Source organism: Heliconius melpomene, chromosome 13, assembly GCF_056956725.1.
Source record: "Heliconius melpomene rosina isolate 202511_hmr_F chromosome 13, ASM5695672v1, whole genome shotgun sequence".
Taxonomy (NCBI): domain Eukaryota; kingdom Metazoa; phylum Arthropoda; class Insecta; order Lepidoptera; family Nymphalidae; genus Heliconius; species Heliconius melpomene.
This window is the reverse complement of record NC_140401.1, coordinates 6,609,709-6,625,796: the sequence shown is the minus strand read 5'-3', so window position 1 is coordinate 6,625,796 and position 16,088 is coordinate 6,609,709. Positions and strand designations below refer to the sequence as shown.

The following is a 16,088-nucleotide window of genomic DNA, read 5'->3' as shown; positions in this document are numbered from 1 at the left end:
GTTTAAACTAAAATGTTTAGTCAGCTATATTTTAAAAATTATTTTCATTTACCCGCACTTAGTAAAAGCCTATCCTACAAGATAGCAGATGCAGAAAATCCATAAATAATAAAAAATAAGGGCGCGGGTTCAAATGTCGCTACTTTTTTATACATTTTTTTTAATAAACACACAGAATAAACAGAATTTATTACTGTAAATACGAGTATATTATATAAAAATTAGACGTATATTAACTTCCTATATTTACCGATGATAATATACTGTGTTTTAATTATCTGTAGTATGCCAGTGCAAGAATGGTATGGCAACATTGTTATTTAATGGGCAGCCATACCATAACTAAAATGTATAAAAGGCGGCAGATATTTCTTTTCAGGTAAGTGGCTATATTGAGCTGGAGCAGTGAAGGTGAGTGTTTGTTCACTTTAAAGGGGCCCCTTAGACCTACTCCTGTGATCGCAAGTCCCAGGCACCGCTCCAAGCTCAACAGTATTAATATCTAAACTTTATGTTAAAAGTTAAATTAAATAAAGATATTATACGAACTGCAGCTTTCTTCACATCATTCACACACATCACATAGCAGACAACACTGTTTTGTATTAAATTGCTTACTACTGAAACACATTGAACTACTGAATTTCATTTACGAAAAATTATTATATATACGATCACAAAATAAACATAGAAATTGTATGTCTATAATATTTAGGATTTTAATTAAAGCACTACTGAACCATTCACATCATTAATCTGTATATAGACATAATATGAGCGAATCGAATATCGCTCCTTATCGGATAAGCCAGTCAATTGTCTCATTGTTTATGCATTAATTGTGACGTGATGAGACATGTTGCAGGCAGTTGGAGGCTGACTCGTGACAGGGTAATGAGCTCACGTGACCCGTCACTCCCAGCTGCCACACTTGAAGAACTGCTAATTTCCGGAATGTGAAGAACGCGTTTCCAATTTCAAACCTCAGTAAACACTTTCGATTTCATTTTCTTGTTTTTAGCCTGTCTTCAAGGAAGGCAATTAAGTCGACCATCCATAAACCTAATTTTACGTTACCACGTCGCGTCGCGTAGGATTGATTCTCCTGATATAATGAAGTGGAATTTTTATATATTTGTTGAAATGAAAATGCGTTGTATTAAAAGGCGTAAAGAATAATATAGTATTTCCTAATTTCATTATTTATGTTTTATCTATTGTTATTTATTGTATCTAAATGGCTTAGTAAATAAAACGTATTCTTGAATAAGACTTTAATATTCTTATAACACAAAACCACGATGCCCATAAAAAATATAAGATGTTAAAATTAAACTGTTTACTTGCCTATGCTTCATATGATGTTTTTCACGCTATCAACACACATTTTCTTTTGTATAAGAATCCGCTTACCATAAAAATATAATAACTTGTCTGTTATATTATTTGATATTATAGGAAATATTTATATTAGAAATTTTACATGTTTACATTTACAACAAATACATAGATACCATTAACTACAGAAAAGATATAGTACGACTTAGATATTCGTGTTTACCTGATTGGAAAGATTCTGTTTAACGTATCACTTTATTTGCAACTTTTCACCAGGAAAAGATTTATGTTATTCGAGAATAAAACATTTTACTGAATGAAAATTGTGGAAACAATATACTAATATCATTAATGTGAAACGATCAAACTTCATTGAATGACAATCTTTACTTACATAATAAAAAAGAAGCTGCCATGATTCGTACATATGGCAAAACAACTACCGAAGTGTATTAATATAATTAAAAAACAGAAAAGCAGCTCAATTAGTTATGTACATAACAATTTGTGTGCGATAGAGCATAGGAAAACAGTTCATTAGTCAAACTTGCCAGATACTCGCAGTAACGAACACATCTTTCCGCAAATTATGAGGCTCTCAGCTGAAAATGGTAACTTTGACCCATTTCGGTTGGAAGGCGAGTCGAAATCAGCTTGCGTATTCTATTGCAGAAGCGCACCTCTATTAATTCATGCAGTCGTAATTTTCAAATGTCATTATCATTATATCGCCAGTATGAAGATATCCTGTAGTCCTCTCGAACTGAACTTTAAATTTAATTATTTTTGATTCACATTTTTAAAAAGTTTATATTTATTAAACAATAGTAATATAACATAATATGGGTAATTTTTTCAACCAATTGTATGAAAAACAATAACTAAAACCAAAACTAATTACAAATATACATGCATTAATTAAATATTAGCAACTCAATATGTCAAATCAAATAACTCACTAAAACATTCAGAAAAATTACACGCTAATTAAAAAATATAAGAGAAAATAAAATACGCAAATTGAATCACCCAAAGTATGTAACAATTGCAATCGCTTATAACCGTTTAGAATGCATTATTCATGGAATAGAGAAAAGCGCTTTTCATTCTAAAGAATATTAAAAGTACATTTATAAGTTAGCTATCTGTTTAACTCAGCGATTGGCAGTCCTATTACATTAGATAATAGAAGAATGTGTTTTTACGTTGTAGATGCTTAAGTCTTTCTAATATTTGTATATATGGTAATATTTAAAAATATATCTTTATTTTTTTTGGTTCACGCTGTATTCCGCATAGCAGGGTAGGCAAAGGGAACCTAAGAACTTAATGTTAAAACGCTTCCTTTTACCTTGCTACCATAAAAATATTAAATATTTCATTTCCTCGAGTGAGAATCGAACCTACAACCTGTCGCCTTTACATTTCGATTCCGACTCGGGGAATGAGTTATTATTATTAACTGTTGTAAATAAAGCATGGCTTTGAGCTCCACCACCCACCACGTAATTACCACCACAAAGATTGAATAGTACATGAGGAACGGAGGGGAAAATAATATAATAAATAATAGTTATATTATTCAAACATTAATCAAATAATTTAATGATTTAAATAAGAATCTTGTTAGCTTGTAACGTTTTTCATATGAAAAACGTATACCTAATATGCCAGTATGAGAATATTATTCTCATACTGGCGTATTAGGTATATGGCTATAAATATAATCTCAATATGTTTAAGTCAAGATGTTATCAATTATTTTCTTATGATGCTGTATACATTATAAAATGTAAGCACATATTTTATTTTAATAAATATAGGAAATTTCTTTTAGAAAACATAAAAAATCGATCCCTTTCTTTAAGATAACGTTTTATTATTATTATCTAAGATAGGTCCATCTATACCGTTTTCCGGGTTCCGAACTAATCTTACAATCTTAATAGTAAAAAAACGTTTGAATTTACAAGTAAATGAAGGTTTTGTTTAATATTATTAGGCAATGAATAATATTGTTTATTTCAATATATAAAATCATTGTTAAGAGAAAACTTTATTAAAAAGTAGCGTGCACGAAAATCTATAGGATAATTATTATTATTACACGTTAATGAGGGGAATGATAACATCATTTATTTCATTATAATTATTAATAAAAAACACAAAGGCCTTATTTTTTAAAATGTAAATATCACAAATATATGCTGCAACATCATTTCTAAAAAATGCACCTGAACGATAATTGTTCCACCATGAACATAGCTAGCTTTAAAGCAAATAGATATTTTCTTAAATAATGTAGTGAAATATTATATTGTACAAATAAACGTGTTACTGTCACATTTTTTTTTTAAATTAGGATTTGAAGATTTAAGTCTATCTCGATCGCTGTAGATTCCCTACCAATTTTATGATTGTAATTTTAACCGACTGCTACAACAGTTTGAAAAATTAAGTATTTATTTCAGTATTTTTCATTTTGTACGCCTTCCCAAATGTAATATGCTGCCTCTTACACCATTTTACATTTATAATATGGTCTTGAGATCCTTCTTAAATTTTTATTCAACCGTTGGACGTTGCTCTTACAAAGATGAACTAATAGGTATAACAAAAAGTAATAACTTGTTCTAAGTTCTTATAGTGACCAAAACTGGTCTTGAATGTCTGTAAATCAATAAAGTTTTGTTTGAACTTGTAATTTGCGAAGTGTTAGTAAATACATATATACATACATATCTGTGTATATAGAAATATTGGATGCAAGCTTGGTATATATTATATTATAATGTTATTATATTAATTTATTTTATGAATAAAATAAATTATTAATATTTTGTTTCACGCTGTATCCCGTTCTCAGCAGGGTAGGCAGAGGAAACCTAATTTTAAGTTAAATTTCGTTCCCCATTTTCCGCCGAACTCAGGAGGTATTGAGTGGCATTGAAAGGCGGGTTAAGTGGCGGAACTCAACGCCACTCTTTGCCTCAACGCAAGCGAAGAAATGAAAATTTAAATAAATATTTCATTTCCTCGAGTGGGGATCGAACCCACAACCGTCGGGACAACGTATCTAAGGAAGAAATTAAAAACAAAGAGTTTTCTTATTATTAAACGACTAGCGGACGCGCGCAGCTTCGCTTGCGTATTTAGGGGTGAATTCTAATAAACTATGAAACATGTGTTCAATGAAATATTTTTAAGAGTCTAAATTTCAAATTTTATAAAAATCTGTAGCGTTTTAAAGATTATTCCAAACAAACTTTCAACCCCTTATTTGCACCCTTAGGGGGTGAATTCTAGAAAACCATGAAACACATGTTCAATTAAATATTTTTAAGAGTCTAAATTTCAAATTTTATAAAAATCGGTGGCGATTTAAACATTTTTCCATACAAACTTTCAACCCCTTATTGACACCCTTAGGGGGTAAATTCTAAAAAACCGTGAAACACGTATTCAATTAAATATTTTTAAGAGTCTGAATTTACAATTTTATAAAAATCGGTGCAGATTTAATTCTTTTTCCATACAAACTTTCAACCTCTATTTCACCCCTTTAGGGTTAAAATTTTTCAAAATCCCTTCTTAGTGGATGTCCATATTACGAAAGTAAACATCTGTCCAAATTCCACGTTTCTTCCATCAGCGGTTACGGCTGTGCGTGCGTCTTACCTCAGTCAGTGAGGACAAGTCCTTTTATATATATAGATAAACGACTAAACCTCGACGTTTGATTTGTTTATATTTTGTAATTTAATAAAATTCCTTTAACATTATCTGTTTACGCACCAATTATAGAGTTAACATGTGACCTTAGATTACATTGAATTTAATCTAGTTTATTAGAATTATACTTACAATATATAAATTAAGATTAAAATATGAGTTGACAAAAAAACAAATCTGTACTCAGTGAATATATTGACGTTGGGCTTAAACTTCAAATGCCATATTAAATTTTAGTTATACATATATTTTTTAATTTGTTTAGGTAAAGCGTGGCATTAGATTTAAATAACAAATATAAAATATATCTAGACAGGTTATAAGAAGAAGCCAGGATGAGTTATCCTCATATACGCCCCGGATGCTATTCTTTGTCTATCCAGCCTACCATGAAAAAAAGTGAGAGGTGCAACGAGAGCGCAAGATTATTCCGTGTTCAAAATTAACGACGACGGGGCATCCCCCGTAAATATTATGATTTAGATACAGGTGTGAACAGAATATGTGTTTATGTAACGTACGTGGTTATTATGCATTCAATAAAGACATGGTTTATAGATATTTATACATTTTTACGTGAAAGAGACATCGATGCATTGCGTGTTGAATGGCGGAACTCGACGTCGCACTTTTTGCCTAGGTATCGGAGCAAAGAAATTAAAATATTTGTAAATAATAATTCATAGCCCCGATTGGGAATCTAACAGACAGCCGCCGCGTTAGTCATGTGCTTGTGCCCTTGCACCACGACGGACTCAGCCTAGTTTTTTAGATTTTTATGCTTTCTAATAATTGTTTAGGACATAAAACACATTCTTAAATAATCTAATACCTTATAAAGTTTTTATTATAATAGATTATCCGTCACAGAAGGTTGAAATCGATCGAAGAAGTTTCCGAAATTAACAGATGGAGTCAAACAAAATATTATAAAAGTGTTAGTACGTTCGTACGTTCGTTCGTTTCGTCATAAACCGTCAGAAAAGGATTTTAGTTCTACCTAATAGTTCCCGATATTAACGGGTTTATCTTAATAAAATATTATCAAATATATTATTCCAAGTATTTTTGTAGTTTCCATCACAATTCTTATTAAAATTAGTATAATTTTAAATTTCCTTAAAAAATTAATGTTTGGGAAAAAACAATACAAATAATATAATTCTTTGAAATGTATTGAACTGACGCGCACATTTGCTATGGTAACACAACAACCCGACATATATAAATAAATAATGTACAAAAGGTCTTATTTATAAAAGAGAATCATCTAAGAGAACAGGTTTAGTGTTGGTGCAACGTTCGAGTAGTCTACAACATGACGCGACTAATTTTAATTTGCCGTAAGTTTTTTATCATTTCGATGATTATTAAATTTATTTTCGCTATATCCAGTACAAATTATTTCATTTATTAATATATATAAGTACGTATTATAGGTACTATATATACCTTCTCTCTTCTTTTACGTATTTTTTTTGATAAACTATATTTTTTTTGTATAAGTACCGAAATAAAATAACAAAACATAATATTCAATGCCTCTTTGTAGGCATATATATGTTAATATATAGAACTCATGACCTTAACCGATAAAACCTTGTCCCTGACTTTTAGTCCAGATACTGTATTGATAATGATTATAATATTCAATGTATGTCTATGATATCACGTTCAAATGTAACATAAACAAAAATATTGGAATAAATATTAAAGTAAAACATGTATATTTTAGATACTTTAAATTTTTCAAGCCGTTTTAAATATAGAAAATCGGTTCTCACAACATGTTTTATATCATAAAAAAATAAAATAAATCGTAAGTAAATAAAGGCCTTCTAGTCCAACGTGCTAGATTCGGGTTTAAGAGGTAGCTACGGCTTCGAATTCCAGATATTGTTTTTTTATTTTAAATGCAAAACGAAGTTCATTCTGGTGAGCAAAAATTCTAATTAACAAAAGCGATCTAATATTTAGACGAATATCACTAAAAGTTACTAAAATAAAAAAATTGTTAAATTAATTTCTATTAGGGGCCGTCGACATCGGCATCTGACTGTTAAGGCAATGGTTATGCGTTCTACCCCCATTCGAGAGAATTAATTTTATTATTAAAAATAATAAAAAAACATAGCACAGTGTTTAGTTCTGCCACTCAACATGCAATTTCTTGCAAATTGTGCAAAGTGTAGGAAATTGATTTTTTTTAAAGAGAAGGTTCCCTACGTCTATCATGCTGTTTGTAGATACTAAGTGAATCTAAACAAAGAAAAAAGAGCATTCCTATTATAATAAGCCAGAAACAAACAAAGCTGTGAAGCTATCTTAATCGTAAATCGTAATAACAATACGATTTAAAAAACCCTGTCTGTCATTTCTTTGACAGTCAGTCGAGTTATAATGTTAATAAACTAAGGTTAGCATATTTTTATCTCATAGCCTGTATTTAAAGTCAAGGACAAACTTCGGTTGTCAAGTAGTTTTTTACAGCTTTTAAGTCTTAGTCGTTTTAAAGACCTCACACATACTCGTATACCTACCAAGGTAACATTACGTCATTAAACAAATGGAGTTGGATCCTAATAAAGAAGGGAATTTTCCAAGTAATGGCCGATATTTACATTACATTTGATTTGAATATGTATTTATATACGATATTTCTTGCATTAGCGACGTTATATAATATTTACTTTTGGATATTTATTATTTGGAGTGTCTTACGTTCGCTTCGGTAGCTTTTAAATTCATTTGAGAATCGAAATTCAATAAGGAAAATTTTATAGGTTTAGAATTTCATAAGAATTCCCATCCCATTCAATAGAAATATTTAAATTAAAGGGCAAGCTTATCAGTAGCTATATGTCTACCATATTAAATGCGTAAAATTAAAAGATAAGAAAATAAGATAAGCTTGCTGGTCTCGCTTTAAGAAAATTTATAACATTTTTCTGTAACTTGTTTAGGATTATTTCTAATGAGAAATATCTACGATTAAGAAGAACACTGAATAGTGGCTGGCTGATGTTGTATAGGAGTACGTTTTCCTTAACATCAAGGACAATTGCATTTGTCTATTAAACACAAGTTATGAGTGACCTTTAGTATACTTACTAATATGTTAAAATTCAAATGCAGCTTCACACTGTATCCCCCCTCACAGCGAGGCAGGCAGAGGGAGCCTAGTGTTAAGACACTCCGTTCCCCACTTTCCACCGAATTGGGGTTGCGTGTTGAGTGACGAAACTCAACGCCGTGCTTTGCCTCGACACCAGAGCGAAGAAGTGAAAATATAAATATAAATAAATATTTCCTTTCCTCGAGTGGGGATCGAACCCACAACCAGTCGCGTCTAGAGTCACACTTTAAGCCCCTGCGCAAATTTATCATTAAAGTGGAGAAAAGACTATCAGGCTCAATTTTTATCCTGATTTCACTCGTATAACGTAGAGAAGACAGAGTCTTACGTCTGAAGTCTACACCATATATTTAACGAGGGCGAGGAAATAAAAAATAATTAAATAATATAATAATTTCCCAGTAAGGATTGGGCCTACAACCGTCACGCATACAAGCAATCGCTGCTTCATTGAGCCACGAAGTCCTCCATAAATATACTAACATTATTATTATAATACAACAAAAGTTACTTTGAATACACGATCACTCATCTTAGTCATTAACTGTTTGTTGTACAGTATATTGTTGCATAAATGCGCCATTATGTAAATTGTTTTTATTTAATAGTTATATTTCTATTTCAGTATCAGCTCTGGTAGTGGCCATTTCGGCGGAGGAAATCGATGAAGTACAGGTTACGCGTCTTCTTCATGATGCCAGCAATAAATTCACATCTAGAATGTTTAACGTAAGTTGTAGAAACTTTGTCCTTTGTGTGTAAGCACCTCTCCTTATATTTGTATTTCGAAGATAACAAATTATATATAGCCGAAGACATGTATTTATTGAATTTGAATTTAATGAATATATCGTTATTATTGGTAAATCATTTTATTTCTTTCAATTTTATTTATTTATTTATAAAAATATATTTGTAATTATAGGAAGTAGCACAAGCCAATGAAGGTAAAAGCTTTGTGCTCTCAGCATTTTCAGTTATGCCCCCACTTGGTCAGCTAGCTCTAGCGTCTGTGGGCGAATCTCATGATGAACTCCTTCACAATTTAGATATACCAAATGACAATATGGTAAGTTTGCACTTAAAAATATCCTAATCAACTAAAATATATTTTATGATGACAAAACTGAAAATAACCGTCTCTGACATTTTTTATAAAAAAAATATAATTTTAAATAACGAAGCAATAATAACTTAATGTATCATGATTAATTAAATTTAATTTAATCACTACTTATTTCTTATCACCATTTACAGACTATAGCTGTTTTTTCATATTCAAATGCGTTAATACAATCAGTAGAAGATGTTACGCTTAATATGGCTGGTAAAATATATATCGCCAAAAATTACAAAATAAACAAAAACTTTGGTGAAGTTTCAAGAAATGCATTCCAATCTGAATTTCAAAATATTGACTTTGATAATAATCAAGCTGCTGCAAACGAAATCAACCAATGGGTAAGAACATTTATATTTTAATAATATTCTTTTATTGATCTTAATATATGTTTTTTTTTATTTTATGATAATTATATTACAATATAATATTGATATATTTAATTATAGGTCGAAGCTCAAACCAACAACAAAATCAAGGACTTAGTAGATCCTAACAGCATTTCAGGCGCCACCAGAGCTATTTTAGCAAACGCAATTTATTTCAAGGTAAAAAAAATCCACATATGAACTAACTTAAAAAAATATTATAACTTTTTTTCATATAATCTCGTTTTTATAGGGTAATTGGAAAGATCAATTCTCCAAATACGCTACACAAGAAAGAGATTTCCATGTGAGCAAAGATAAGAAAAACAAAGTCCAAATGATGAACAGGAAAGGACACTATAACTACGTAGAAAGTAGTGATCTTAATGCTCAGGTGGGCACAAAACTTTAACGAATTTAATAAATTGCCAACAATAAACACTAATATTTTATTTAAATGATAAACTTAACACGTTTTCAAAAATTTTAGGTACTGGAAATTCCTTATAAAGGAGACCAATTATCTCTCCTCGTTGTCCTACCACGTGACATTGACGGTCTGCCTGCATTAGAAGAAAAATTGAAAGATCCTTCGGCTTTAGACAAGGCAGTCAGTTCTATGTCTAATATAGAAGTAGATGTTTTCCTACCAAAATTTAAAATTGAAACTAAAACTGAACTTAAAGACGTTCTGCAAAAGGTAAGCTGATATTATTTACCTTAATATAATATTATAAATTATTATTATTTTATCTTTAATATTTTATCTATACATTACAGATGGGAATAAATAAACTATTTACTCCTGGAAGTGCTAGATTAGATAATCTCTTGGAGGGTGAAAATGATTTATACATAGATTCAGCTGTACAGAAGGCTTTCATCGAGGTCAACGAAGAAGGAACTGAAGCTGCTGCTGCGAACGGTAAGTGCATATTAATTTTACGTTACAATTGTTAAATATATATGAAAATTACTTTTTAGAAAACGTAAAAAAATTAAAACGTTATACAAAAGTATTTTTCTGTCCTAAAATATGTCAAAATTTTAATTAAAAATATATGAAACGTATATTTTTTTACATTCAAAGTATTTAAATATGGCGATTATTAAAAAAATTAGGGAAAATTTTATTTTTCAAGGGATTTTTCTCATTATATCGATAGTATGATATTACAGTATAATATAATTATAGTAGTAGTATAATTCAAACACCATAATCATTATTTATTAGCGGTAAGTGCCATCAGTGGCGTAGCTAGGGTATTTGCTGCCCGGTGCGGCTCGGGGGACATGATGCCCCTTTCCTGTTGATGACTTCTAAAAAAAAAAAAAAACGAAATCATCGACGTTGAGTTCTAAAAAAACAAAGTGACCGTCGACTTTGATGCCCCTTTTATTTTGATGCCCGGTGCGGCTTAAAGGACTTGATGCCCTTTAAAATGGTATAAAGTCTAAAAAACAAAGAAAAAACACACTAATCGTCGACTTTGATGCCCTTTTCCTGTTGATGCCCGGTGCGACCGCACCGCTCGCACCCCCCTAGCTACGCCACTGAGTGCCATAGCTGGGACAAGTAAATGTATACGCGTGTTCATAACTTATTACTGTTTTAATTTCCATAAGTAACAATAACCTTTCCTCTGGCTTTATGTATACGTTATTTTATCATTGCAGAATTCCAATTTACATTGCTTATCGGCAAATTGGACAACGTTGTATTCGTTGCAAATCATCCTTTTCTATTTTTCATAAAAATGAAAAATAATATCTTATTTAATGGAGTATACTATTCTTAGGTACTTACTATATAATATTTTTGTATCTATTATGATTAAACGTATATGACAAATAGTAATAAATATATAATTTTATTTCAGTATTCAACATTTGAGAAAGTTTAATTTACTCCAATCAATTTTAAATGGCAAACATATATATAAAATTTAAAATTAAAATTATTTTTAGTTCGTCAGAGCTGAATAATATGAAAGTCTATCTAAACGGTTTATTTCATTTATATTATTTTTAACAAGTACACATTATACGTATATCATGTCCAGCACTTTACTCACGTACTACTTATTATTCTTATAAGAATACATCATATAATAAACTAACCAGAGCAACCAAGCAGTTATCTAAGTGATATATTAGTTAATTTTAAAAAATATAACGTAAAGTATTACTAAAAAAAAATATTTTAAATATAATAAAACTCCTAAATAAGATTAATTATTTTTTGAGTAATTTAATGTTATCAAAATAATACGTTTAAAACTACCACACAAATAATTACTATCTACTAATGGTTTCCATAGGTTAGACTTATCTATATCATTAAGTTTATTTGTTTTCTCATTAATATTAATTAATTAATGGCCCCCGCGTGGCTTCGCCCGCTTATACTACACAATTATTTATTTTTTTCATCTCAATTACTTTCTTGATCTATTACCTTCATTTTAAAGGCAAATATCCCGGGCAATATTTGTATTTCGCTTGTAACTTTTTATATTTGACAGGTTGAAATAAAACAAACACTTAATGTTAAGCGAAATTAACCAAAATAAAATAGTGAACAATTTCAATCATTTAAGTCGGTTAAGAATTGGTTTCTGATATTAACATGAACATACGCACAGACAAACCGACAAAAATATTAAAAAATATTGTGTCGGATTCTTTTATACTAATAAAGGCTCCCATGTACAGGACACTGACCCGTACAATTTTATTATTAGTATAGATATAGATTGTATTATATTAAAATTTTGATGGAATTTGTATATGCATACCATTCATCGAAATTGCTAATATTTGATTTATTACAATCAACCGGTAAAATGATAAATTAACATCTCAAATATCGATTAACATTGGGTTCATACAAAAATAATATTCATTAATAACTTATGTATAACAAAGCACGCACGAAAATCAAGGGCTGTCTAGCATATTACCAATATTAATCTTTTACACATATCACATGTACATTAATACTATGGCTAAACTGTTGTGTTATAAAAACGGAAATTACTAATTTCATTTCAGTATTTGGAATTGTGGCAACCAGTCTCGTGATTGAAAAAAATCCAGCCCCAGTGTTTTATGCAGATAGACCATTTTATTTTGTTATCAAAGCTAAGTCCGAATCATTGTTTAACGGAATTATGCATGGAAATTAATGTGATATTTTCAACATTATATTAGCATTTATGATGAAAAATTAAAATATACCTTTCGAACAAGCACGTGTTGTTTTTAAATATTCTATATAATATTTCAATACCTAATAAATATTTAAAGAGTGTGTTATATACTAGTCAATGTTTTTCACTAACATTTCTTGCTTGGGCTTTGTGTTTCTGCTTATAAACTCGATATTAATTTTATATTTAACGTTTATTCTACTTTTTGTACATTATATGGTATTTATCGAACTACTTTCTTTCTCTCTTTTAACTAATAAATTCTAAATATTTACTTCTTTATTATTAGAATTGTGTGGGTGTATTATGTTCTAAATATTTTAAAGCAATATATATATTCTTTAGCTTTATTTATTGTAACTAATCTATTCTGTAATAACAGCTATATAATCATTTTATTTCAGTTATGCAAATTGTGACTTACAGTCTCGAGATAGAGAAAAACCCTGCTTTAGTGTTTATTGCAGATAAACCATTTTATTTTGTAATCAAAGCTAAATCACAACCTTTGTTTAATGGAGTTATGCATGGAGAGTAGAGTGTTTAAAATGTTATAGTAAAATACTTTATTTACTAAAAATTTAATATTAGCCTTTGTCACGAAATAATAAATAGTAATAAATATATTTCGAACAATCACACGTATTATTTTTAATCTAACATAATGTTTTATTTAATATCAATTATTTTCAACTTCAATAAATTGTTGTTATTGCAGATAACCCATTTTACTTCGTAATGAACTCTAAGTCTAATTATTTGTCTAACAGAGATAAAATACATTTTAAGTGTAATACTAAATATCTATATTTTTTTTAATTTCTACTTTTTTAACACTTTGTCGTATAACCAATTACAAAGGTCACTGAATTACTAACATATTATATTTATTTAATCTATGTGAATTAATGACTTTTGTTCTAAAGAAATATACATTCTGATAATGATAAAAAAATATCATCTGAACATTTAAAGTAATTTGTAATGAAGTAAAAATAATTATGTAGGTTGTTCTTTTAGTAAAATAAATGTAAACTAAGTTTTACATACTATAAATAATTTAAAGACTTACATCATAATATGCAATAATATTTTATCAATATTTTAAAAATATATGATTTTATTTCAGCATTCGTTGGCCTCGGCAGTGCTCCATCACCAAACATTCCGATCCCAATATTTAGAGCCAATAGGCCATTTTATTTCTTTATCAAAATGAGTTCACACACAATTTTCAACGGAGTGTTCCAAGGAATATAAAACAATTCAATTTTGTTATGTAATAAATAAAATGCAGTATTTTAGTTTTTGTTCATTATATGGATGTACGAACATATTAGATTTATTTATTTATTTATTATGAATTTAATTATTTATGTCTTTATATATTGTATTTAAAAAAAATTAACGACATTCTCTTTAAATTTATTTGTAAAGACTAGGAGCATACGTATGTAGACACGAATAATGACAAATACTAAAGGGGTCAGTTTTATATTGTAACGACATTTAGTTAGTTTCAGCTAGAAAACAATCGTCGATATTTAAATATTTTGATTTTTTCCATATATTATTCCATATATATATTTCTTTTGCAATTAAGTGGTGAAATAAATATTATTGATATTTCAGCTTTTGGCGTTAGTTATCTTTCAGCTATAATTTCGGAAGTTCCCACCCCGACCTTTAGAGCAGACCATCCTTTCTCATTTTTCTTGTATAGAGGAAGAGATATTCTATTTAGTGGAGTTTACCAGGCATAGGTATTTATATATTATATCTTTTTTCTTAGCATGCATGTAAGAGATATTAAGTTTTTAAAGTATCCAGCTTATAATATTTATTTTAGTTGTATTAGATACGCCAGAAATATTTAAACAGCTTTCATGTAAAACTTTTAATTAATTTATAGTAATAATGCATGCTTGTTAATGGATGCAAAAGATCGTGCAAAGTGGAGTAGGGTAAGTAGGAAGGCAGACCCTGGTAATAGCCGGGATTAATGCCAGGAAGAAGAAGAAGAAGAATGCATGCTTGTTAACGAATCCAATGCCCACCATTGTTAACGAATCTTTCAATTTTGTTTTACTTATATATTATTTTAAAGTGTAATAAAGTATAATATATATAATGCATGTTGTCAATTTTATAAGGTGTCGTATATTTGCTCGAATCCTGGCTTTCATTTCTGTTTCCCTTAAAATTCTCTATTTTAGTCTCTAATATTGAATAAAATAAACTTTTAAGATTTTGTTCATTTTAATGACGACAAACTTAAATATGCCTTTTATATTCGGTTCATATTTTTTTCTTGTGGTCGGAAAAGTTCGTTGTGAATAAATTTAGTTTACAAGACAAGAACTTTATCTATTATAGATACTGAAAACTCACTTCAGATCTATTCAATTGAATGAAATGATGGTAGTCACTATAGGCTCTGTAAATAGTCTTAATCATTAAATCGAAACTACAGCTAAAAATTTGAAATCGTACTGATAACTGAAACTTACCAATTTCAATACTTGTAATTTTCCTAATGCATGTCAGATATTAAATCCTTCTATCCCTTGTATGCTTAAATTATAAGTATTTTGGTTAAACCCTTAAAGCTTAGTGTCTTGCAGCTAGCAAAGGTTAAACTTGAAGTCCTTTATTATATTTTATGTAAGTGGTATTCATATATTTTTATTTATTTAAGTGCTAAGATTTATTTACTATTATTTTTTGTGCAAATAATGAGATGACGAAGTAAGGTAGGTTTGAACTTATTTTTTTCCTAGAGCTTGAATATTAAAAAATATTTTAAATTAAATATTTTTTTGTCAGTAAATTCCAAAATATTTATGTACATATTTTTTTATGTTTCAGATCAAAATTCAAAACTTAATCAACAGGGAAGCTGTATTACTATAAAACAAAGATTTATAGAAATAAAAGTTTTCACAAAAATAATCTTTCATTTTCCCAATAAACTAAGTCATACAATTTACATATAAAGTTAACTTTAGGCAAGAATTGAATCTTGTCACGGTTTGAAGCCAATTTAATAATAGATATTAGCTATCACTTAATATACAAAAATTCTATGAAAATTCCGCCAATTTTATAAGTTAACCTCCTAAGGGAATGTGCTTAAAGATTAATGTCCATCAAATTAATAGGCCCATTTGGTAAAACATAAC

General features: G+C 29.2%; 1 protein-coding gene across 5 annotated transcripts; it reads left to right on the top strand.

The window, feature by feature from the left end:
* Positions 1-6,262: 6,262 nt before the first annotated feature.
* On the top strand, positions 6,263-15,858 carry LOC146532754 (alaserpin-like). 5 transcript variants are annotated; one of them, XR_014878617.1, is made up of 11 exons: positions 6,263-6,413; positions 8,832-8,935; positions 9,132-9,275; positions 9,464-9,667; positions 9,776-9,874; positions 9,948-10,088; positions 10,185-10,394; positions 10,475-10,619; positions 11,372-11,493; positions 11,575-11,700; positions 12,749-12,945. XR_014878617.1 is itself a non-coding variant. In XM_085195658.1 (10 exons), exons 1-9 carry the CDS (start codon positions 6,389-6,391, stop codon positions 14,667-14,669), a joined length of 1,203 nt encoding a protein of 400 aa, XP_085051784.1. In that variant the 5' UTR covers positions 6,263-6,388; the 3' UTR covers positions 15,775-15,858. The 5 variants fall into 5 exon arrangements, 4 of the variants coding, with proteins under 4 accessions (XP_085051784.1, XP_085051785.1, XP_085051783.1 ...); XM_085195658.1 differs by lacking the exons at positions 11,372-11,493; positions 11,575-11,700; positions 12,749-12,945 and adding exons at positions 14,539-14,669; positions 15,775-15,858; XM_085195659.1 differs by lacking the exons at positions 11,372-11,493; positions 11,575-11,700; positions 12,749-12,945 and adding an exon at positions 14,036-14,210.
* The last annotated feature ends 230 nt before the right edge of the window (positions 15,859-16,088 follow it).

Bases quoted from the DNA above. Each gene is read 5' to 3' on its own strand.
- LOC146532754 (XM_085195657.1), top strand. From the start codon at position 6,389: ATGACGCGACTAATTTTAATTTGCC. The intron at 9,276-9,463 runs GTAAGTTTGCAC...CACCATTTACAG, and splicing joins ATATACCAAATGACAATATG to ACTATAGCTGTTTTTTCATA. The intron at 9,668-9,775 runs GTAAGAACATTT...ATTTAATTATAG, and splicing joins CAAACGAAATCAACCAATGG to GTCGAAGCTCAAACCAACAA.